Here is a 26,924-nt window from a genome sequence, read left to right on the forward strand (position 1 = left end):
CAAATTCTACGTTGGTCGAACCAACAAGATAAAATATGACGGGGAGCCTACGAGGTCAAAGTTCTGTGGTACCAAAAATGCAACACCTTTGGGGAACCACCTGTAAATGACATTGCCTCAGTTAATGGCACACACATAAAAATGCGGTTGGGAAATCCGTGTGTGGCCCGGGGTACTCTAAGGTAAAAAATTTTAATTTCATTCGGGATCGATTTCAGTTATATGAGCTAAATGTAAAATGATTTTGTGATCCTAGATCCTAAAGTATCAGGAAACAACTCGGGAACGCTCCAGGTACAAAAGGTTTTGTGAATTTCTTAGTACATAGCGCGTAATATATCCATATATTATGTGAGAGTATCCACTTTCGGGTGATATTGACATTCATAGTCTTCAATTTTCAAAGAAGCAACATCATTGACGTATTATAACTTTGTTAGTAATAGCGCGATTTCCACCGAATTTGGTAAGATCATGCTCTATATTATAGCCTATATCGCTGGGTGGTGCTAAGATGAACTTAAGGGGGGTTTCCAGCCAATTATAAAAAATATAGTAGTGTACTATTATTAACTTTATTTGAACAGATATCGGTATGGAAGGTATTTCGGATCGCAGGCACTATATAGGGGCAGCTTCCTATTTTTTCAGATTTTTCGGTTTGGTAGTTTCTGAGAATGGCCTCCTTCAAGAAATGATCACTTTCAACTCCCCGCACTCCCCACCTTTCCAACAAATGTCAAACTAAAACCGGCTTCGAAAAGTACTAACCGAGACCTTCAATTTGGTACCGCACATGACTATATTTGATAAAAAAAATGTACACCCCCCTTTTGCATTTATGAGGACCCCCCTTAATTTCAACATAAAAGGATGTAACCCACTCTATGCGTGAGCGTTCACAGTTCCCAACTTTCTACCAAATTTGGTGTAAATCGCTATAACCGTCTCCGAGAAAAATGCGTGTGGCGGACAGACAGACAGAAAGACGGACAGATAGGCAGACAGTAAACCGATATTAAAGGTGTATACACAAAACCTTACAAACGCTAAAGGTTAAAAAAAGTCTGAGGTGGGGCGCTATGGGTAAAACCAACTTTTATGTTTCGTTGTGCCCCAGCCTCCCCTACTGTTCGTCATATATCTCCCGTGCATATCCTTTGTCGACCATAGAACATCCACACAGTCTTCTAAATTGCATTATCATTTTATTCTTATTCCACTCTCGGTGAAAATATGCATCATTGTCACCTCACCTAATGCTGTCGAATTGACAAGCCTATAGCAACGGAGTAGCACAAAGAAAAATCTACAACGCTATAATGCTACCAGGATTCGAACTCGCGGCTATTGCACCGTTGGAAAAAAGCAACAAAGCTCATTATAGTTGCGCTCTTTGCGACAAAGGAAAATGCTTTTAAAATAATCGTTATCCAAAATACTACGCAGGAAAGAATTTTGCTAATTTTTCATTGTTCATGTTTTACTATAGGAAATACTCCTAAGTCTCAAAAATTCTCCATTCCTTTCCCATGCATGGAGCCATTCCTTTAAAAACAATAATCAAATCATCTAATTAATTTTTTGAAAGTGCCAATTCATCACCCAAAAACCCATCGAGAACTAAACCACTCATCAATTTTCGATTGAAACTGCAACAACATCGATCCGAACAACTTAGTTTGCACTTCCCGACATTAATGTGTTGCATATTGAACAGACAAAATAAATAAACTTGCGAAACTGCCAGACATTGCTACTCCTCATCCTCTAACCACGTTTTTGCATACCTCGCTCCTTATTATCTTTGACAATGTTCAATGTCAATGCAAGTGTTATGTTTGCGGTCATGGCTATGCATAAACATTGCTTCCAATGACATTAGCTTCCTTTTGTATTGTCATTTTTGCAAGAGCATATCCATGCGTTGTCGGAAATTCGATACTTGGAAGGACCTTAAAATGTATTGTCTACTTGCATTGCTTGTATACAGCAGCACCGATAACAGCAAACAATTCGAGTTGGAATACAAATCAGCCCTTCGAAGGGGTTCCGTTGAAATCTATTCTAATTTGTTGAAAATATTGAAGTTGTATTGTGAAACATGGAAATCTGAACCATAATTAGGAGGCAATCAATAAGGTGCATATTTGAAAAGAACTTCGCTTCGGAACCAAGCTTAAAAGTATGGTGTACTTTGACAAGGATGTGGTCGTATCTATGGTAATAATTTCGTGAATTAATTTTCTGAGAAACTTTTAAGCACAACAAGCAGGAACTTCTTCACCTCATTTCCTCAATTCTTATCTGCTACCTACTGCCTCACCCCGCTTCAATTATCAGACAGAATATCTAAAATCTAAGTCTTTTCAGCGTATCGTATCTAAACTTTGACAAAGAAGTGACTTTCATATAATAAGGGATTTCAAATCTATTATTCTGACATGAAATATTAAATCCAATTTTAGCTGAAATGACAGTGAAAACATAAGTTGGGTTTGTTTTTTCCAGCAATAATCCTCTGATATTAACAAAGAGCATTTGGCCTTTGATTTCACCTTAATATTGATAATAATTTCACCGAAAATAGAAATTATCTTGAAACAATCTCACCTTATTCTTCCTGCCAACATGAAGACCAAGATAGATCAAGATATAATAGAAAAGCGAAATTCATTCCTAGGATCATCGATTAAATAAGTTAATCCAAAATCAAATGTTCCGCTAAACCCACCCGAAATCTGATTGAATCTTCACTGAAGAAGCTCCGCCGGATTCTACGTGCGGGTACGGTATCAGCGGTAATCTTACCCACTTACTTTGTGTCACTATTTATTTTAGTAGATACCCGAAAATATCAGTTTACAAACGAAGACACAACCGTACATTCCTTATAATTTAATAGCACTTTAATAACGCGTTGATAGCAACGTGATAACATTGAATTTCAATTAATCAGCAAAATCATTAATCGTGTCCTATCGATATTAAATTTATCAAAATTAAATTGACAGTGCAAAGTCTGAATCGAATTCAGTGATAAGGGAATTGACGATAATAACATCATAATTTATCTTTTCAGTTCATTGTAATAAACACATATGGATAGGTACTTGGTACTGTCATTAGATGCGATGATAGAAGATAAGGTGGACTATGGGTGAGCTAATAAAAAAATTGATACATGGACATTCTTTTATGAGGTAGTTAATATCATTTCAGAGAAACCATAAAATATCAGCACGTCTGGTAGCTTTAACGGCAGCTTGACGTAATAGTTAAAATTAGAAAACTGTTTTCTAGTCACATGAGATTAGATATTTCACCTACTGTAGCAGGTATGATGAGAAATACAGGAAATATTTATAACTTCAAATAAGTAGAATTTTTCGGTAAAAAGAATGAAAGAAATTATGAAAGAAGGAATCGAATGGTCTCTAGATATCACGAAGTGCATGTTTCACCAACATTCCAGCTTTCTTCCGCTTATCCTATATGTAAATGCATCAACAACTCAACAATTTAGTAGATTGCACTTCATCCAAGTAACTAATCGAACAACTTGGATTCGTTCTTTAAAGCCTAAAAATATCTACAGTAAAAACTCAGAATTTCTTAGATAATTCTGCCATTAAGAATAGATATCTCCCTTAGCAGTATTTAAACCAATAAATTACAGAAGGTATTCCACTTTTAAAAGCCAGAATATCATGATGTCAAAAACTATAAAGGATCAACTCATCATCATCGAATCAAACCAAGATGTCCGAGAAAGCTGCAAAAGAGCTACAGGTAAGGACAATCCAACGACGGTATGCCAGGAAGTAAAGGACGTGAAGGAGGTACGAATAAAGTACTTGGAAGAAGTTAAATCACTGGAGAATATCGTGCTGGACTATGTCACCCTTTTCTTAGACAAAATTAAGGAGTATAAAAATTGAAAGAGGGATCTCTATCGGGGCCAGCGCACGGAGGGGAAGCAATCAAGCAGGAGCCAATCAAAATTCCAGCATCTGATGGCAAATACTCGTCATGGTACGCATTCTGCGACCTATATAGACGCATGATACATGGAAATCCGACGCTGAATGCAGTCCAAAAACTACTATTTTTGAGCAGTTCACTTCGCAATGCGGCAGACCAACGAATTCGGCACCTGACCATTACAGAAGCTAATTATCAACCAACATGGCATCTGCTCTGGGAACGATATGATATCGACATGGTGCAACCAACCAACGAAATGGTGCAATGGTTTTGGGAGCTGTCAGCGTGTAACAAGAATAACAGTAGTCAGTTGAAACGTTTGGTCGACATATGGTAACCAACCAGCTGGTGACCACCTTGTCAACACTGACAGTCAATCTTCTCGACCTTTCATTGCCATTTCTTCGGTTGCGTGTGTCGTTTTCCGTCTTATTTTATAATGAAAAAAAAGGACAAATTTAATTTTTTTAATGCCAAGTAGTGAGTTTATTTATTCCTTTTCCCAAGCGAGTTTTTTCTGTAAGACGACAAGAGGACGACTGGTCCTCGAAATACCGGCATATGAGGAATAAAAAAACTCATTATTCGGCATTAAAAAATAAAATTTGTCTTTTTTTTATTGCTTTTATTCTCAACTAAAAGATTGATGAGGAAACACGGAATAACTGGCAGAAGTTCCAACAACAGACAATTAAAGATAGTTTCAACACTACAAGAACTTTTGACTTTTCTAGAAAACCGTTTTATCATGCTAGAAGCAATAATGACTTCAGTCGCAAAACCGGCAAAAAAACGAACAGCGGTGATAATCCATTCAGCACATATAGGCCTACAATGTCCAAAGTGCAACGAAAAACATCTGACTGCTTAATTGCACAAAGCTTAAATAGTCTACAGTTAAAAAACAATGCAACTTCGATGACTCGAAACAATTATGCCTAAGCAATGTACATGGAGCCAAACAGTGTCCATGGTATCCATCCATCCATCTGCGTTCCAAGGTATGTGGAAAACGCCAAAACACGTCACTAAATATTTTGTTTGAGGATTGAAGGATCCTAAGTCCGCATCCACTTGATGTCGGACCGGACTAAATAGCGAGCAACTAACTCCCTCTTTTTTTGGACCATGGACCCATCGTTTGGGCTTAGCAACCCAAGCTTCGTCACAACATATCTTTGCGGAAACCGCTACTAGTAGCACATGTATGGACACTTCTGACAACAGAAACCAAGTTTTGTTTGCAACAGCGTCAGTGCGGATCAGTGCAAATTTTGATACTGTAGTAATGAAAAGTCAAACTGTAACACTGCAAGCTGTTCGGATACTGGAGCACAATTTTTTTTTTGTTCATACACGGAGGTGGAAAATCTTAGAAAGACACGTCCGCCCCAGCTCCGCCACCCAAATGCGGAGCCACAGCGGGAGCATGTGGGATTCGCACCCACCAAAAATCACCCCCGTTCTCTCCAGCCCCAGCTTCGCGGGACCGTCGTTTAGGTTTTACGCCACGGGCTAGGTTTGCCTTTAGGCACTCGTCCTTCTCCTACTTACGGCTTTCCTCCTTCAGCAACTCCTCCTGTACTTTTACGATTGCGGAGCAAACCGGAAGTCAGTTTTTCTGGGACCTCAGCATCTCCGCATCGAAGTTCTCCGGGCTCAGATTCCCACCCAGCACCTTGTTTAAGCTCCTCCTCTCCATTACAAATCTTAGACAGTGAACCATCACATGCTCTGCATCCTCCAGTATGCCTTCGCATCTGGGACAATTCAGGGAATCATTAAACCCAAAGCGGTGGAAATAATGCCTGAAGCAAACATCGTATCTCCTGTGGAACTGGGTAATGTGTTAGTTGGTCTCCCCATCTTTCCGCTCAAGCCACATCCTAATGTTAGGAATCAGCCAGTGCGTCCACCAGCCCTTTGTAGGCTCGTCCTATCCGCATTGCCACAGGTCATGCGACTCTGACCTTGTCGCATTTCCACGATATGTGTGCCCCTCCTGCTGGAGCACAAGTATCTCTAGTTAGAGTTGGTGGCACACATTAAATCACCACGCGCAAAGAAACAACAATTCCCGGAAATATTGGAGGGGGAAATGGAGTCAAGGAAAAAAATCCACTAATCTTAAACAATATAACACTACCACTGCCTTCCGAACAGACATCCAAACACCTTCCTGAGAGACTCAAAACAGAAGGTTTGGCAGACCGCAAATACTACATGCCATCGAAAATCGATCTCCTGATTGGAGCAGATATTTTCAGTAAGATCCTATTGCCTGGGATCTTGCCAGAAAATCCGTCAGCGCAACAAACCAAACTAGCAATTTGGACATATTGCACAATCGACGGAGAAACAAGAAGCTCAAATGATGGTTTCGCACACCGAACTGGATCGATCGTTATATTTGGAAATTTTGGGAAGTTGAAGAAGCTCCATTATCCAAACTGTTTACAAAGGAAAAGAAAATTACCATAACTTTACATGAAAACTTCCGAAAGGTTCTTATTTAGTACGGCTACGGCTGTTGTGGAGAGAAGCGATACGCAGGGAGTGGCACATCCATCCAATCCAATCCAAACTTACATACGGAATATAATAATTTTGTCTCCATCTAGCAAATCTCTAAATGACTCCTATAATTCAAGAAACCATCTTTTACATCTTAACGAGATGGAGGCAATATCGCCATGTGATGTGATGTGCCTCTACACAGAAACATAGAAAAGATGTTCCGGCAGATGTGATTAGATGAATATGATCGGGCTTGTCTACGAATTTTATGGCTATTTGACAAAACAGGTCCAGTTCAGATTTATCGACTCACAACTAATCCATATGGGACAACAACTGCATCATACCGGGCCAGCAAGACCTTCCACAAGATGAGCAAATAAATTATCCAAAGGCGTCAATTTAACCGGTACAACCGCCAGTACCCAAAACCTGCTGCATAAAAAAGGCTTCCATGTAAGACAAAGGAGTAGAAATCACGTCAAATTATTGGTGTTTTTTTTTAAATTTCATTGGCAAACCTTTTCTAATATGCGTATGTGCGTATGTGCGTATGTTTAACTACACTTACGCCATCTCAACTAATTTCTAGAAACGTTTTAACTCAAGACAACGAGAAGCCTACACGTATTATCTACTGTTCCTAGAGGAACTCCTTTTCGACCATTTTGGGGAAATAGAATGTAATGGAGTTGGTGCGTTTTTTCAGTATGGAACCTGTGTTACGCTAGTTTCGCCTTCTAATCAGCAGGGGGGGGGGGGGGGGGAGAACCTCCATGACATGCCGGAGACAGGTGTGACAAATATTGAAAAAGCCTTGAAGTTTTCAAATACCATAGTAGTCACTTTCCATTTGCTGTTTACATATACAAACACAGAGGGAGGGAGCATTGTCGTGAAACGTCTTTGACGTTGCTGCTGAAGTATCTGCTTATCCAGATTTCTAATAAAGCAGCGAAGGCGGATCTACCGTTCTTTATGCGTTGAGTGACTTCAATACTGCCCTTCAGATCTGCTAATGTTTTCAGCATTCTGCTGAAGGACAATCAGCCTAGAATTTTCGATGGTGGTCACCGTCACCTAATCCAACTGACTCTTGAATGCAGGTACAGTTTTTTAAGAAAAGGAAGCAATTTAAGGCGGAAAAAATTAGTGGAGATTTTAAAATAATCTAAATCTTATATGAGATTTGTATTACCATTCCAGAAGGATCAAACTTAAACTAAAGAAAATTTGGATTTTGTATAGGAATTGATAAAGCCCTGAGGTCGCCATTCACTTCATGAAGGAGCAGACCATATGGAAAACAAATAACTTCTCCTACCTCACCTACCTCTCTGTCTTTAGCTATCACTAAATTTTCCAAAAAGTAGACAATTCACATTTTACTAAAAGTCGGCTTGCACTGTCATTTCAATCTGTCACGCCGGTAAAGCCCGTAGTACACTTGACTGGCAGTTGAACTGAAAGCACAATCCACGTACGCGCAAGCCAAGCGGCTTCATTAGTTTAACTCTGGACGTGGAAGGCATTGAGACGAAAATTTAAATTATTTTTTTGTGTAAGCATTTGTAAAAACATTTACCAGGAATGAAGATGCCTATAAAATTATTGCTCACAGCCTAATCATTTCCCACTCTATCACCGGCCGCCTAAAGAGACCAAACTGACAAGCCAACCGCATTCCCTTCACGTTACGGCCGCCGGTCAACTGCATAACTGACAGGCCGATCTCAAGGTGGATAGCAAGCTTAAACTTTTTTATCCTGAATAAAATTCGCACTCACATCGTGTTTATAAATGCATATCATTTTCAACGGCGCAACAGCCGGTATCTGGTCTAGGCCTGCCTTAATAAGAAACTCCAGACATCCCGGTTTTGCGCCGAGGTCCACAAATTCGATATCCCTGAAAGCTGTCCGGCGTCCTGACCTACGCCATCGTTCCATCTTAGGCAGGGTCTACCTAGTCTTTTTTTTCTACCATAGATATTGTCCTTATAGACTTTTTGGGCTGGATCATCCTCATCCATATGGATTAAGTGACCCGAACACCGTAACCTATTGAGCCGGATTTTATCCACAACCGGACGGTAATGGTATCGCTCATAGATTAAGCTACAGAATCGTCCATCCTCATGTAGGGGGCCAAAAATTCTTCGGAGGATTCTTCTCTCGAATGCGCCCAAGAGATCGCAATTTTTCTTGCTTACAACCCAAGTATCCGAGGAATACATGAGGACTGGCAATATTATTCTCTTGTACAGTAAGAGCTTGACCCTATGGCGAGACGTTTCGAACGGAACAGTTGGCTGACAACAACCGTGCGCGGATGTCATCATCGTAGGTGTTATCAGTTGTGATTTTCGACCCTAGATAGGAGAAACGTTACATAAAACCTTAAAATCTAAAATATCCACAAATCTGTAACCTCAGAAGGGAGGATTGATATTCAGGGTCTATTATTGACATTTTACTATCCTCAATTATACTTTAAAAAATGGACGTGAAAAACAATTTTCATCATTGTCGACATTGCGGTAATTACAATTTGAATTCTACTATATAAAGAAAGACTTGAGTCGTCTCTGCAAATTATCCCTCTCGTTTAGTAACTCATTCATTCAGATAGATACTGCCAGCTCCCTTAAGGAAACACAGTTTGCAAACCGGGCTTGCAGTCACTTTTTTGTTTCTCTTTTATAAATGAACATCACGGAGGATTTCTCTAAGAAAAATAACCAAACCAAGTTAGTATTTTTCCAAACAAGTTCGCAGCTTTTCAAATCAAATTTGTTATTGTTCCAAACAATGCACAATTCCTATCAAACCACTTTCTTCTCTCAACCAAATTCACATTTCTCTGAGCAAAATTCATATTTTTCGAAATAAAATCATACTTATATTTTTTCCGAAAAAAAAATCTTATTTTTCCCAACTAAATCCTTATTTTTTTGAAACCAATTTCATATTTTCCTCAAACGAATTTATATTTTTTTTCTCAACCATATTTATAATTTCACCAAACCAAATTTCTCTTTATTCTAGCCAAATTCCCTTTAATCGCATTTACACTTTCCCATCCAAATTCATGTGCTTCTGGGAAAAATTATTATTTTCGCAATAAAACAAAACCAAATTTGAATTTGCTTTCACCAAATTCGTGTTTTTCTCAATCGGATTCTCATTTTTCCTAAACAAATTCACATTTTTCCAAAGAAAATTGTATTTTTTCATCAAATTCATATTGTTTCAACAAAAATTACAGTTCCCCAAACTAAATTTATGTTTATCCTATCCATTCGTATTTCTCCTATCCAAATTTGTATTTTCCCAGCCAAATTCACATATCTCCTTACAAAATAGATATTTTTCTCAACCAGATTGGCATTTGACACCACCAGATTTCTATTTTTCCAACTAAATTTTTATTCACATTTTTTTGACCAAATTATATTTTCGCTAATGAATTTTGTTTATGTTTTTCCCAATCAAATTCATATTTCTCCTAATTAAATTCATATTTCTCCAAGGGAACTCGTATTTCACTTAACAAAATTCATATTTTCTTGTCTTTTCAAATAAATTCCGAGATTTCGAAACAAAATTTGTATTTATCTCAGCCAAATTGGTATTTCTCCTAGTCAAAGTTATACTATTTTTGCGATTCAAAGAAATTGGCATATTTTTTTCAACCATGCAGTGAAGTCTTACAGCCAACAACAATTAAATTCGCAGTTTTCCCAACTATTTTTTTCAAATCGAATCAGCGTTTCTCCCTACCAGATGTATGTTTTCCCAACTAAATTCGTAATTTTTCCGAACCAAATCTTAATTCTCCTAGAGACATCCTTATTTCTCCCAATCAAATTTGCATTTTTCTGAACCAAATGTGTTTTTTTTCTAAACCATATTCCTACTTTCGCTAATTAAATTTGTATTTTTCCCAAACAAATCCCTACTTTCCGCCAAGAAATTTATGGTTTTCCTAGCTCAATTCGAATTCTTCATAGGCAAATTGGCATTTTCGCAGCAAAGTTATTATTTTTCCCAATAAAATTCATATTTTCCTTAATTAGACTCAAATTTTTCTCAAATAGAACTTGCACTTTTCAATCAAACATAATTTTTTTTTTGTATCAAATTCATCGCTTTCCTGACCAAATTTGTATTTTTTCCAACCAAATTTGAACTTTTTTCTCATTAATTTTGAATCTATCCTAGCAGAATTTGTTTCCACTTCCCCCTTCCCCGACCACAGTAGTATTTTTCCCAACTAAATTAGTATTTTTCAAAACCAAATTCCTATTTCTCACAAGGAGGAAATTTGCATTTTTCTTTACCAACTTTGTATTTTTTCATCCAATTTTCAATTTTTCCGAAGCAAGTTTGTATCTTTTCGAATCAAATTCTACGATGCTGATACCAAGAACATAGTATTTGTGTTAAATGAGTAAATAAATGGTGGAACTACTTTGACGTGGCCTGCCAATCCAGACTTGAATCAAGAAGAGATTGTTTAGAAATTGATATTTATATTTTGTATAATGAAAAACAATCTAAAGATAAAGAGAAAAAATTGCGAAGCCATTCGAGCAGTATCAATAAAATTAATGAAGGAAAAACCGACAATTCTCCATAATTTTCATTATCAATGCCTGATAGATGTATTCAAGTAACTAAAAAAGACAGGAATATCATAAACAAGTAGAATAAAAATTTGTTAAATTTGTAATTATTGAATTATTGCTCTTTTTTTTCTATTTTTTGTTTAAAATTACTATTCTATGCTCATTTCATTAGATTCCCATTTCGTGAACAAACATGTGAAATCTTGAAGTTATAATTATCGAAAAAAAGCTATTTGCTTTTGGCCAAAGGAAAGGTTTCATTTAAAAATTTATTCTGGGGGAATCACTGCATATATCAAAAATATGATTTATTTTTAATTATTCACAGTAACAAATGTACGTCATAAACAAAGCGATAATAGAACAAATTTCCTAATAATTTGTGTTTTCCGGGTAATCGTGAATGTAAATATATTTTTGAAAGCTTTCAATCTTTATTTACTTGAACTCATATCTATGAAATTTTATCATAATTCCCAAAGAAAAAAATATCATATGACGTGACTGAAGAAAATGCAAATCAACGAAAAATGGTAGTTTCACAATATTAAAGATTTATCCAAAACATGATCTGAATATGTTTATCAGTTATGTCAACTCATTGAATTTATTAATCACAAGGAGTGATTTAATATTTCCAGAGGGGACAGTATTCATGTAAGACGCTAGGACTCAGCTTGAAAATATCCAAAAAGATAACGGAGTTTCCCAACCTACAGCCTGATTACTTTTACTCACAGAAATAGAACGAAAACTCACTAATATGGCCTTCTTGATATTATTCACCCTTTTATCCAAACATACGAATATGTATGTACTCACTTAGGATAATCTAATGAATGTAATGTAATCATGTATACACATTTTAGTGCTGATTACATCATGGACAATTATATCAAATTCCAATGTTAACATAATAATAACAATAGTCAACTATAATAATAAACAAAAGTCAACTATATGATTAAAGCAAAGAATGTAAGTATATATGTAACATATAACTAAGGGTTCTTCCGCAATAAAGTGAGATTGTATCCATTTCCTTATTTTCTAGATGGTAGACAAATTCTGGGTGTGAATACTAAGATTAGACATTCTTGAATTAGCAAATACACTTGGAAATGAATGAATTAACATTCATTCCATCTACAATTCATTACATCAATACTAATTTTACTGAAAAAGTCTTCTTTAGAAAGAGATACTTATTTAATTAATGATAATTAAATGAACACCAATAAAGTGGTCGCAAAAAATAAATTTCTGCATCATTGCAATAATACAAATATTCGGTATCTATCTTATGGAGTTTCTGAATTGATGACCACTTTTTTTCTTTTTTCTCCTCTATTTTGAATATCACAAATCGTTAAATTAGCACTCTCCTAAGATACTTCACTTATTACACCCAAATTTATATATCTTTCGAACTTTCCTAAAAATTATTGTGTAAAAATTTGTGTCGTATGGTATTGGATAAGTTGGAACCACTGAACACAAATAGAAGTTAAATGTTACCACTTAGATACAACAAATCGGTACCAACAGATAGAAAGAAAGGATGATTTTTTCTAGCAGTACAAGGCTAGCTTGAAATGCAGTAAGGAATCTTATTGAAAAGAAGAAAGTGAAGAAAGTGTCTATTCAAGATTGAAATCAAAGTTAATATCTAACACTTTTTCCACACTCTAGCTTAATTATATGCATTACACAAAGTATAATAGTTAAGAATAAATAGTTTTGATAACCCTCTATGCCTATTTTCGAAGATTCACATCTGAACTTTTATCTTTATTTGAATCATAACTATAAATCGACTAAATAAATGGACTATGAAGTTCTATCTGGCAATAGAAAAGAGGCAACCTTGACCATTCAAGGTAAATTCATCAAATAAAAGCTACTTTGTTTGATTAATTTGAATTCAACATGGTAAAAGTTGGTATTAAAAAGATTTTCGTCGAATTATATTTAGAGCTTCTCACTTGCACAGTGTTGATGATAGTAAAACTGAAGTACAACCTGACTGTGTGGACGCCCTATCCTCCACAAAGGAGTGAATAGAAAACACTAGTATTTAGACCCCAATTTGTAGAAAACACTAAACTAAAGAAATGTAGAAAATGCTTTAGAATAAAGATATAATTAAAAGCAATTGAGTTGGTGGAACTTTTGAACATGGCAAAAACCAGCTTTATCAGCAAGCCATAACTAGAAACCTGTATCAGATCCCACTTGCGAGTACTGCACAACCTCTAGAGGTTGTATATAAAGTATGTTAAACTATTGGTTCTGCGAACTGAAGAGATATTCATGTCATTCAAATGAAGAGGCTCAATTATTCAGAGGACATAACTACGATGATGAAAGGCTTTAAAGATAAATACTATTTACTATATTCTATCATCTAAGTACGGTAGCCTGATACTATTTTTAACGAAGAACTTGGTCGGTGCACAAGCCTGTCACGCGTACGTGATGCGATCGGCCGGCATAAATGGCGCTGGGTAGGTTACACAATGAAGGCAGGCTATAATTTCATTGTTCACGCTTCTCTCAAGGTGGCCGACGAGTGGGCAGCCCCAAAAGGGCACTTGGCGTAGAACAGTAGAGAAGGTGTGGAGCCATCTCAGAAAGCCCTGCGAGCAATTGAAACGCATTCAAGCGAACCATGTACGATGGCGCAGAGATCAAATGGTAGTGAGGATCACAGGACGACACCGTGATCTGGCACACCGTTAGTACAAATTCTGTGAAACACCTCCTGTATTTTAACATCGACAGGTCTGATATAGAATCCTACCTCCACCTCCACACGGTGAACACTGGGTGTTTTACAATCAAAAGAGCAGACGGAGGAGGATGAAGGCGAGCTTTCCGCGCCGCAAAACGGAAAAAACTCTCCAGATCGGTAAGGTGTTGAGCGAACGTTTTCTCGGAAAATATCGACGTTTCCAGGAGCCCAGTATACAGCCCCGGATTGGACGAATCGAGCAACAATGACTTCGGCAACGTAAAATAGATTTATGGGTCTTGGAATGTGCGATCCGTTTTTCGAATGGGTACACTGCAGGAGCTTCTCCATTAGCATCCTCGAGCACCAAGAAATGAAATGGTTCGGGAGCGAAGCGAATTCGGTATCGCCTTTGTCGCAGGCAATACATTTAGGCGGCTGGTAACTGATTTCAAACCAATTAACGAACGAATCTGCTTTATACACTTCAAGATAAAGTTCCCCAATGTGTAGTGTATCAACCGCCATTCACCAACGGAAGACAAAAATGACGTCATTAAAGACGATTTCTACCCCCAACTGGACAGAACTTTTGACGGGTTTCCCTCCAAAGACATCAAAGTATTATTGGTAGACTTCAACCCTAAAATTGGCAAGGAACTGTTCCATAGAAGCATAACAGGAGACCATATCCTCCATAATGAAACAAACAATAATGGTCAAAGACTCATCGAATTCGCCAGCAACAAAAATTTAGTCGTAAACCCCACTTTCTTTCCCCATAAGAACATATATAAAATGATGCCCACGGGTACGGGTAGACATTCATTGACCGCGTCCTCATCGAAAAAAGGGCCGCCTCAAATATATTGGACTTGACGACACTACGATTTGCTATTTGCGATTCGGACCATTTTCTGGTTAGAGGGAAATACTGCTGTCAAATAGCCAAAAAACGGCCACAGTCACTGGAGATGGACTCCCGATTTGGCACATTTAAACACACTACCTCATGCTGGTCCTGAAGAGAGTAGTGACGAAATCTTGTGGAAAATTAGGAATGGTATCCAGAGTGCAACTAAAAACACCCTTGGGCATACAGAACGGAGGCGCCGTAACAAATGGTTCAATGATGCTGCCTGGAAGTGACTAACACGAAAAACGAAGCTTACCGACTACTATTCGAAAGGCAAACCCGAGCCAGGAAAGCCAAGTATCACGAACGAACGAAAGTTCAATAACAACAAAATTTTAACACTTGACGACAGTTTAAGGAAGAACGACGGCTAGCATTTAGCACAGTGAAAGGAAATGAGGACAGGTTTTAAGCCATAAACCACCCTTTGTAGAGATCAGAGTGACAATATCATTACGGGAAGACCTCTTCAACACAACGACGACACATTTCTATCCCTTTGTCACTCCGAATGACCCGAACGGAGAACAATCGCCCAAACCCCCGACTTTGTTTAAATCAAAGCCCGATAAAGCTCCCACCACTGATGGCATCCCAGCCGAGCTCTTAAAAGAAGGGGGGGACAGAGATCACCAGTCGAATTTAAAAACTAATCAGCAAAATCTGGACATCCGAATAATTATCTGACGACTGGATGAAAGGTATAATTTGTCCAGTATACAAAAAGGGTGATCATCTGTGTTGCGAAAGCTATAGGACGATCTCACCTACTAAAAGGTGCTAAAAAATGTGACAGAATGACGACTGAGATAGTATACAGATAACTTTTTCGGCGAAAGTGACTTCAGATCCGGGCGATCGACCACGGACCAGATATTCACAGTTAAGCAAGTGCTTGAAAGTGCTGGGAATACAGCATCGATGTACACCAAATGTTGGTTGACTTCTGTCAGGCATATGATAGTGTAAATCATAATGTCCTTTACAGAACAATAATCGGGCTAAAAGTCTCACTGCAGCTAGTCCGGCTAGTGAAAACCATAATGATTAACAAAGACGGCCAGGTAAAAATCCAATATGAATTGACACAAAGCTGTCAGGGTGTCAGGACTTAGGCAAGAAGATGGTGTCATCCTCACCCTCTTTAATTTAGTGGTCGAATACGTTGTCAGAAAGGTGGCCTCAGTTGATACCAGGAGTACGTTACTGGTAAAATCCACCCAACTTGTGGCGTACGCAGACGACGTGGATATTCTCGCCCGAGCGATGTTTGTTGCGAAGGAAGTGTTCGAGCAGTCTGAGTGAGCAGCGAGTGAAATGGGGCTCAAGGTCATTGAATCCAGAACAAAATACATGACCCAAACTCGAAAGGTGGCTGTTAGTATGCAGAATATTGCAATGGGCGAACAAGTGGACCAATTCGTCTACCTAAGAGCGCTACTTTCAAAAGGACGAAAACGAAAAACGAGAACTCCAAAGGCGGATCGCTACTGCTCTTAAAACATTTTATGCGGTCCTCATCATAATGAGGTAGAGAAAAATACACAGATGCAATAAATTGGGCATCTACTAGATATTAACTAAGCCCGTGCTACTGTATGGATGCGAGACGTGGACCTTGTCGCAAAGAGAAGGCTAAAAGCAATAGGTTTCCTTACTAGGATGAGGCGAGTGGCCGAGTAGTCTCCTCAAGATGCTCTGATCATCGGGGTTAAATTATTGCCTTTTAGGGGAGTTTTCGAGGAACTAAATTATTATAAAAAGTCATTTTTGCCAAAAAGTGGACTTAATCAATTTTTGTAGGCAATTCAATAGGTTCTTGCTGTTTTCCTTCTGGAATTTGAAGTATTTTTTTTGTATTTAACGGAATCCAAATTTGAAAAATTTCAAGCAACGCGTTGTGATTAGTTTTCTTTTTAAAAAAGAAAATAATCCGAAAATTTTCTCTTTAAAAAACTGTCATCCGTCCTTGAGGATTCTGTGCTTCTATATATAAAGTTAAAAAATGGTTTCGGTTATTTCAACAAAAACCAGAAACCGGAAAATACGACTCCCGTCTGGATCGCCCAGTGATGGTAGAGAGTAGAAAGTAAAAAAAAAAATAGAAAAATCGGTATCGGCAGATCGAAGAAATAAATTCTGACAGATAGCAGAAGAAGTACAGTTAAGCAGAGAATGAATTGGAAACATGATGAACAAATGAACATTGAAAAATTAGTGCCCATTAGGGTAACGCGAATGCTTAGATCACTCGATAAGCAGCAATGGTTGGAAAGCTATTAAGATTTTTTGGAGTTGTGCTAGAGTGAACGAAACGAACCCATTGGTGAAACCTAAAGTCGTCAATATGATTCGGAGCCTAAGCAACATTTGACGCAGTGGATAGAAAGAATTGGCTACCATTATCTGGGATAGCAAGAGAATTTCATTGGGACCCGTCGTCAAAAGCGTATTGCATAAGACAAACCTTTCAATTTTGAAAAACTTAACTACTGGGTCAGGGTATCACACGAATTCTTAACTGATGACATATGTTCCGATCTCTGATTAATATAATGACACCTTATGTCTAATTGATTTTGCCGTTTATCATTTACACAACTGGCGTTCATTGTTATCCAAGCAATAGCGAAGGTTTTACGTTAAAAATCACAGGGTAGTTCGCCTTGTTGCCCTCTATAGTTTTGAGTGCTGCCGGACTATCAAAGGCAATGAACTCCGCCTCGGGGTAGTGAAGGTGAAAATATTGCAAAGGAAAAGTGATCTGGGATTAATAAAGTCAATCAACGTATAGTCAGAGGCGTTGTAGAAGGCTCATCGCTCTTTAGTAAATTGGTCTAATCCTTGGTTACTATGTTTGAAGGTAATTAGTATTTCGACTGATGCGCTACAATAACGCAAAACTCAAATCTTTGGAAATACTCCAATATTAAATGAACAGCGCCAAATGAAGGCTTGAAGGCAGTTCTCTGAACTTGAAAATATTAAATTTTCCATATGAACAACAATAGATAACATTTTGGCCCTAAGTGCCCTCCTGATGGTCTTACGCTATTTTATGGTTTTCTTCAAGTTCGAAAGGCCAAAAGCATCCTAACAGCCTTTTACAAACTGTCCAATGCAAAAAGAGTTAAGTATCAACCAAGTCTGGCCCGGGGAGTAGGGGATTCCTTCTTGGACCGGAATTTTTTCGGGAGCCCGGAATAGAAAATCGGATAAAAAGGAGGGATCATTGGGGAACCCGACCAATTTTTATTCCAGGCCCAGTTTTTCCAAATAATTTTCACCCCGGGGCCAAATTTTCTATCCATAATCCGGTTATCAAGTAATCCTTTCCAAATGAGCAGTGTTAATATAGGACTGAAAGCAAATCAATCGATTGGTCGGTTTACTATTTAAACAAAAGATACCATTTACATAAAATGACGACCTTAATATCTGGTCTGATATATGACCATCTCCAACTTTGAAGTCTATTATAAAATCCATATCAAATTGATGCAAACCTTCCTTTTCAACCCCCATTCCGTGCAATTGAATAAAAAGAAAATGTATTCTTTCTCGCAGGTAACTATTACTCCCATTAAAATATTTGGAACTAATGAAAACAGAAGGATTAATGCAGAAGTTTCCAATTGGTTTAACTCATTTTGACATTCGAATCTAATCCATTAAACAAATTGTTCACTCCTGGCTCAATTCATATCGTCAGTCATCCACTTCCGTAATGTGACAGCCCCTGGGATTGGGCTCTATTTTATAGCTACACCTCAAAAACTCGGTTGGACAATTTTAATATGCGAAGATACCGAGTAACCGTAACATAGGGACCTCATTGGTATTCCAGGCTATCCTGAACAGGATCCAGGTGTGAAATCACTAAATGACTAAAAACATTGAAAGACATAATACCTGACATATTATACCGATCGAACAGCATTAATTATCGTTTGTTTTTCCTCAGCGTGGGTATCCTTGCAACACTATAGTCCTCTTCTCACTAATTCACTGAATTCATATCCACACTCTATTTGCCGAAAGCTGTTATCATCACTGCTTTCCTTTGTTTTATCATTTCTGCACTTCCAACCGCTTAAATATTTCCACCAATTTCAGTCCAATTGTTTCACAAAACCTAGCACTTGTCACTACCCTACGATTGGTAACATCCACTCGATTTAATTAAATCCTTCTGAATCCACATTTACCGCTAAAACAATCGACATCCAACCAGAACAGAATGGAAAAATCACTACGGGATGTTGTCTGTCTGATGGATGCTTTGGTTAAACTGAATTTGTTTTGATTTAATTGTCAAACCAACAACGATCAAGGATCAGGATATTCCTGGCAGGACGATACGAAACCTGAAATAATTCACCCCTACTTGTCGGACGACCCAACCCTCCAGATCAAAAACTATACAGATTGCACACAAACGAATAGATCCTTCGGATCTGACATGGATTCGCTTCAAATTCCGAATCGAATCTGATGAGGCGGTGTTTCCCTTCCAGAGGGCACAGAGATAAACACGTATGTATGGTGAGATACGAATACAATTCTAGGGATGAACCAGCGAATATTCACACAGCCCAGTATCTGAACAACCGAACGTCCGAATTGTAGATACAAAACCGCACAGCATCCAAATATCTACGGATGGACCGACCGTTCATGCACAAACTGAAATCTCGGTATCTTGTGTTCCATAAGCGGGGCGGGATCCGTCCAATGATAATGTCGGACTCGGGTATATGCATGTGTTGTGTCGGAAATGTTTACTTTACCATCCTGATGACAGAAGGACCGAGAGCTGTAGAGCTCAGCGTCCGGAACGAGGGTATCTCTTGGCTGTAAGATACAAGCAACCCCTGGGATGCTGTATATATGTACACAATGAGCTTCCCCCCGGGGGGTGAATGCCTTCGAGTTGAATCTCAGTCCTAAATCTAATTCTTGCGGAATTGTGCTCAGATAGAAAATCCTCTCCATTTGCAACACATTACCCTCTTCTCCGTCAATGTGTGTTTTCTCCTGTAGTTTTCTAGTTGAATATCATTCTTCTTCCACTTTTCATCCTTCTCATCGGCACAGATGGGATGATACGCTTGCTCCTTTCGCCTTGAATCAGACGAGGATACGATGTGTGTGTTTGGATGTATTGTGTGTATGCCGTTGTCCTGATATCATGACAGAGCAATGTTCGTTCGTTATCCTTGTTATCCTTTTAGCTAATTCACAAGGGAGGGGCATAATAGGGCGGGCACGAAAAATCCGGGATGCTGCGAAAATTGTACAATCATTAAGAGTACGTACATATAATCAGCAGGAGAGCAAAGAGATCACATGAAGTTAATGTAAGTTGTTTATAGTCAGTTGGCTTTCATGAGTTTTATGCCAGTGCTTCCCGAATTGCGGATTATGGGAGCACTTGTGAGTTCGCCGGGAAATTGGCGCAATATAGTGGAAAATAGCCCCTTTTCCGGAAGTTCAATTCGTTGAGTAGAGAAACGACGCATAGATAGATACAATTCAGGAAGGATACTCGTAAGTTTTGAGTCCTGAGTCTCGAAGATCCTCTCTCCAAAATTCGTCCCAACTCCGCGGCTCATAAGTACCCCGAACAACCCGCACGTTTGGCAATCACTGTCGCCCCCAAAAAGACTGAAATAAAAGTTACATTATGTATCAACAAACACATAGAGAATACAGTCTGATCGCATCCTGTGTGAATCCTATAAACATGTGCTTTCACACGAATCCATTTCCGAACTTTTGTACGAGACTTGCGCAATATTTGCATCCTTTTCAAAAGCTTCACGACATGTCCAACTGTGCGACGGGCGGTTTGGAGATGGAATATGGGCCACACAACGCTTCAGGATTCGTTCCAGTTTTGGCCGGGGACTAGATATATCTGTCCGTGTTTGGGGATTTCCAGCGAATCCTGAACGTCATTTTTACAGTCATAGATAGAGAACATATATAGTTACGTAAAAGGAATATAATTTCGGTTTTTCCATACAACGAGCATGTGTATGTGAGCGTAGCGAAATTTTCCAAAGTGGAGAGTGAGATGGGATAGCAAATATAAAGAGGATACCATCGGGGCTTAGGGACGACTGTGAAAAATCATTTTCCATGTATTCGAATAACGTGGACGTTGGCATAAAAACGGAACAATGAGTTTTCCCAACTCCCCGCGGGATATGGAAAAGTTGTTTTGAGGCGTGTGTTATCTGTTCCGTCTGCTATGCTTCGTTTGGGGGATAAACGTTTTTCGAGTATTTGGGGTGGTGTTTTGATTGAGAGACAGGGTGAGAAGTGAACTTTCAGAGGATGGTGGCAGAATGTTGTGGAATATCCTACATGGCATGCTCGCTTATCAGCAAGATAGGATAGAACGAAATACTTTATTCTATGTATTAGTGTATCTAAGCATCCATTTTTCAAGTTGTAATGCTTGGAGTTGGGGTGCTTTGTGATATGAGGGATTCAAGGAGGTACATTATTTATGTAATTCAACCACAAACCATATTTTCTGTGTGGAAATGATTGTAAATGGTTTTTCGTAATTCATGTTTATGTTCTGGTTGCATTGTTGTTTATGGAAGAGACGATACACGCGTATAATCGATATTGACAAGATGTAATTGATACGCGTAATTAAATTAATAATTTTAATGTTATAATGTGGGCGTTTAATATTTCATAATGCGACAATTAGTGGACATTTGCGGCTCTTTGTCAGTCAGTCAAAACTTTCCTCTTAACATTGCTAATGTTGAAGCAATTAAAACATTGGACAGAAACTCGCCCCTCCGCCCCTCCCCACTAATCTTAGGGAAATTGTTAACTATATGCATATCACATATTTGTGCAATAGAAGTAGCAAACCCTTCGCCATCTTTTCCTTGAGAAACTGTACCAACTACCTGTGCATAATATAAAAATAGTTTTGAATCAGTTGTACTTTGTTCTCATTTTGAAAAGAAGTGGTCTAGAATTTCAGGGTCTAAAATATTTCAATTATGAATGGTTTTTGTTCTTAGTCTCCAGCCACCCTTCTTATTCTAGGAGAAGAATGAACAACAAGCTCTCCACCGTAAGTAATTCTGTATAGTCACCCTTAGCCTCCTTATGTTTACTGACAGTTAAATGGCTGCCCTTGTTTCATTGCAACTCTTACAACATCCGACCTTTAAGTTAGAGTTGACTATTTTCCAGGTAAATTAGAGAAACTTGAAAATTTATGGAATAATGAAGTTATTCGGTCAGAAACTAAGTATAATTACAACCTTTTACTAACATCATTTGGAAAAAGGGCTGTACATATATTTACTGGTCTGGAGGATGTCCTACTTTAATCTGGATGGATAATAATGATGGAGCTCGGATTCAGCAGTGTAGAAGAGGAACCCACTGGAACTTTAAAAATTAAGTCAACCGTACACTGTGGTTGGTGAAAAGAAATTCAGAAGCCTGTGAAAAGGACATTCCCCTAGCGACCATGCTGCGGAAGCCTTCGAGAACAGACCACGTTTCTTGAGGCCCTAGGTACACAGTGCGATGGCCGATTTCATTGAATGTCAGCCTCTCGATCTTGCTAATACGGATTCGAATCACGGTTAGTTATGGATGTTTGTATTCACCTTTGTGTTGTCCCATTGTTGCAGGCCAATAATTTGCGCGATATTAAGTGTAATGATTATGAAACCAAATAAGGAAAAATATATACATGGTTGCCCTTCACCCCTTGGTAAGGTATAGAGCGTCGGCCACGTCTACGTTTCGTGCTTCAGCTTCCCCCACGGCTTCCCGAGATGCTCGCACTCGTCCTCTACTATTCAACGCAAGTGGCCTTGGGCCGACCAAGTTGTTCATTTGTGATAGTGTCAGGGCAACGCTCTAAAATGATACGACGCAGAAAGGTATTGGCAAAAGTTTGGAACTTTTGTGCAACACTTTCACTTTCATGTTCTACTCCTGTTTAGCAACACAGAAAAAACACTAGCCCAGAACAGTCTCAACTTAATCTTAGTATTGAGATAACTAAAAGAAAACGAGGCAGACTCTGCCTGAGATGGAATCATGGCTTATGTCAGGACGCCAGATAGCTTTTAGGCATATAAAATTGGTGGATCTCGGCGCAAAACTGGGGTATCTGGAGCTCCTTATTAAGGCAAGTCTAGACCGGATACCGGTTGTTGCGCCGTTGATTATGATGATGATTGAGATAGCTGCATTTCTAGATTTAAGAAAGGGCAGCGAAAGCGAAATCTAGCGCTGTTAAGACATCGGACAACATCTAGTGCGGTACCGTCGCCGGCAGGAAGCACATCTCCTAGATATACAAATTGATCGCCGCCTTCGATGCTCTGCCCATTAATGCGGATAGTGAGAGAGCGATAACCCATCAGACTGAGAACCTTTGTTTTGTTGGCATTTATCTTCAGTCCAACTCTACTTGCCTTTCTTTCCAAATCCAGAGCCATGGGACGCAAGAGTGATAATTACTCTCACAAGACCAATTAGCTCAAGTTCCTTCTGCCAAATTAGTTGAATATGGATGTCTGGCAGAAAGACAAATTCATGAGACAGCACTTCACAAGATGACAGCTGAAGACTAGAAAAGCGATATCTAAAAAGAGATCTGTTTTGAGCACATTCATGGTTATTAAAGGAGTTCATTCGAAAGACGTCGTTCTCTGGAATCTGTAACGTAGCAAAATAGTATGAAACTGATCTACTGCTAATCAATTGGATTCTTCACAGGTAGAATAGGCAGGGCGAAAAGAAGACGATTGTAACAAGATGTTATAGGGGATATTTTACCCTGTTTCTCCGGTTTCTGCTGTAGTTTCTGCAGGACAAATATTCTATACTTTCTCCAGCAGCAATAGAGACATGGTCAGGATCGCTGATGTATCCATGTATCTTTGAGTATCTATTTAAAGCTCAGTTGCCTAAGCGTTATTTGAACAATCTAAACTAATCTTAATCCACCCCTCTTTCACCTGGAAAAGAAATAGAAAGCAGATGACGAAGCGCGTAGGCTCCATAAGATTGACGCTTTGGAAATGCCATACGCCATTTGAAATAATCAAATACAGTATCATAACCACGATACGAGGTTGCATCCATCGTAGAGAAATTGCGAGAAAGGCATCCTGGGTGATATAGACATCTAATTTGGGCTCATGAAAGCCCACTTGCCAAAATTGGTCCGAACATCAAAGTCAATGAGAAATGACCAAAAGCCCACTGAAACAACGGTGACTTGATACGCTGATATTTGAGAGCCTCTCGACCCTACCAAAATCGGGCACACAACGGAGTGAACTTTGGCACAACCAATCAAGACGAGCAAGCCTTGTTGAAGGCTGAAGATAGTAAAGAAAAACCACGAAAGCAAATGAATGGTTGTTAGACGGTCATGACCCTTTGCAATTACGGACATAACGAGCTTCACCAGTGGGTGAGTTATGGAAGTGGGTCTATTGCGCATTCTAACATATTTTTTGGGAAACCCAATTATGAAATTGGGCTAATCTCTCGGAAAAATGACGAATGGATTCTCATTGAAGATATACACATTCCTATTGATAGTAAAAGAATATTTGCGCAGCACGAGCACCGTTATGAAGATTAAAGAGATGGCCCATATCTAGCCAGCTGCTAAGGAACTGCCAGCAATACTACCAACATTCTGTAGACTCAGGGAAGCATTACTAATTTGAGTCCCAGATCATTCAAGTGTTGATCCTAATGATCTGCCTCTACAATCACAATACAAAAACTGGTTTTCGGCATCTCGACAGTCTTTGTCCAGACCCTTCTTCAGATTGGGACGGATATGATTTGAACTTAAACTCTTATTGGCAATCGACAACTTTTGCGAAGAAACTTGAGGCCATTAAGGGAATCTGAGTCTGTTCTTTGGCGAACAGCCCAGACAGGAAACTGTCTGAACATGGGTCCAGCACTTGAGAATCTATTTCATTGTGTATTTGAGGGGGCAAGAGGATTTGTGGCATCACTCAAGCTGTAAGTATGCCTAGTGTTGAAAACAGTGTCTGTAGTGAAATAGTAGTGTGATAGCGGGGTGGCCCATTTAATATCGTAAGCTAGATTCGATTTCGCCTTTAAATTGGAAGCAGTTATTTCCTACCTCTCTTAATGGGACTCTCAGTGCATCTACCATTCCTATTCCTGCTATTTTTGATTTTTTCCATCCCACACTGTCTGTTACAGACCGAAATATCTGCTGCGCTCCCTTCGGCATTTTCTCTGTACTGGCTTTTTTCTTCTTTCGATTTGTAGATGAAGCCAACTGCTCCAAGGATCAACGTTGTGTGTGAGTGATTTGGTTCATAACATTTCTTACTACCTGGGCGGCAAACCAGGATGTCCCGCCAAGCCACGTGATCATGCCCTATGTAAATTTATGGGAACTGACACAGTGCCTCCCGTTAAGGTCAAACACGTTTCCCATGCCGAATTCTTCTAGGGTCCTTCCCACGCTACTCTTGATTGCGTTCTGATTCCGCCTGCGAGTCTTAGAGGTATCCTTTTTTTACTATTGTTTTCGTTGGAGTATAGCGACCTTTGAGCCATCTTACCTTCTTTATCCATAAATTCTTCTGTTTTGTTAGGAGAAAGTAATTCAATCGTAGGTATTGTGGATGTAGGTTGAAATTACGATAATACTTGATAGTTTGCTATACTTGATCATCTCCATAGCGGTTTCGTCCAGAGTAGAGGCAACCTTTTCAAATGCTGCCTTGCCTTCAGCCTGGGAATAGCGTGGCCGAAAGCAGTTACAGGCATTTTTTGTACAAATTACAACAAATACAAAATTACTATGCATTGTAAAATGACACTAGCAAAGAACAGTATCAACTTGATCTTCGTGTTGAGATAACTGCATTTTCAGATTTCAGACATGGCAATGAAAACAGATCTAGCGCTGTTAATGCGTCCGGCAACATTCAGTTCGATGAAATCGTCGACAGAAGCCACGCTTCTTAATTAATCGACGCCTTCGATGCTTTGGCCATTGATGCAGATAGAGAGAGTGCGATGACCGGTGAGACTGAGAACCTGGGTTTTGTTGATGTTTACCTTCAGTCCAACTCTACTTGCCTCTCTTTCCAAATCCATTTTGATGTAATACAAGCTGGAGAACATAGGTAGTCTAGACATTTTTCATCGCAAACACATGTGAACTTAACCACCCAACCACAGCAGTGTAGAAGTTGCACTCGGAAAGGTCATCGGAAATATTCACCCTCTTCCCGCCCTGTACCGGACTCATCCAGCAAGTTTGCATAATTATTCCCCACCTAGCCTTTCCCTTACCCCCTTTGAGAGAAATTTCCAGCATGAAGAGCATATCCCGTTTTATTAGACTGAAAAATGGGGGTGTCACCAAACTATGTCGCATTCCAGCTGGAAACTTGGGAAGACATAATGCTGGAGTATCTTTCTTCTTTGATTTTAGTTTCCCTTTTCGGTCGATCCCGTAATGCGGGTTTGTTCGATTGTAGCAGGTGCGGCCTAACCAATCAATCCCTTTCGTGACTTCAACTGTTTCGGGTTTTCTAGGTCAATTCAGCTTAGGATTTTTGACCCAAATAGAGAGCTTCCTGAACTCAATATGGTTGCACTAAGGCGTTGATGAATCATGATCATCATCTTCGGTAATTTAGAGACTTAGAGCCAGCATGCGGAAACGATTAGGATTAGAATAACTAAACAAATACTCCTAAGTAGCCAGAGTAATGCCATTTGATGTGACAACAGTTGGTTAGTGTTCATCATGCCGCGTAACACGCGTTTTAAATAGAACTTACTTTAAAACGTAATGAAAGTCCTCTGGAAAGCACATTGAATTGGGTAAAAACCTTTGACGAAACACTTATGAAAGGTTGTAAATCACGAGCGTCTGAGGTCTACCAGGACCTATAGAAAACATGCGTGCAGCATTGACACGAAGCCCCCACAGAGAAAATTCCCCACATCTCCCTTCGACAAATGATTAAAAGGGATCTGAACATGCATCCCTTTCAAATCCAGTTCACCCAAAAGTAGAAATCAGCTGATCGGCTGAAATACTGTGAGAAAATGTTTGACAA

General features: G+C 39.0%; 1 protein-coding gene across 6 annotated transcripts in view; it reads right to left on the minus strand.

Moving 5' to 3' along the window:
* The window catches only part of LOC119646135 (transcription factor hamlet), a 182,529-nt gene that overhangs the window by 77,147 nt on the left and 78,458 nt on the right, over nucleotides 1-26,924 (minus strand). Inside the window, exon 1 of one of the 6 annotated variants that reach the window (XM_038046488.1) lies at nucleotides 18,697-18,842. The exons of the other annotated variants lie outside the window; for them this stretch is intronic. Coding sequence (XP_037902416.1) covers nucleotides 18,697-18,724 — 28 coding nt within the window. The 5' untranslated portion in view covers nucleotides 18,725-18,842. Of the gene's footprint in view, nucleotides 1-18,696; nucleotides 18,843-26,924 lie in introns of those variants that run through there. 6 annotated transcript variants of the gene reach the window in all.

The sequence above is a fragment of the Hermetia illucens genome, chromosome 1, assembly GCF_905115235.1.
Source record: "Hermetia illucens chromosome 1, iHerIll2.2.curated.20191125, whole genome shotgun sequence".
Lineage (NCBI taxonomy): Eukaryota > Metazoa > Arthropoda > Insecta > Diptera > Stratiomyidae > Hermetia > Hermetia illucens.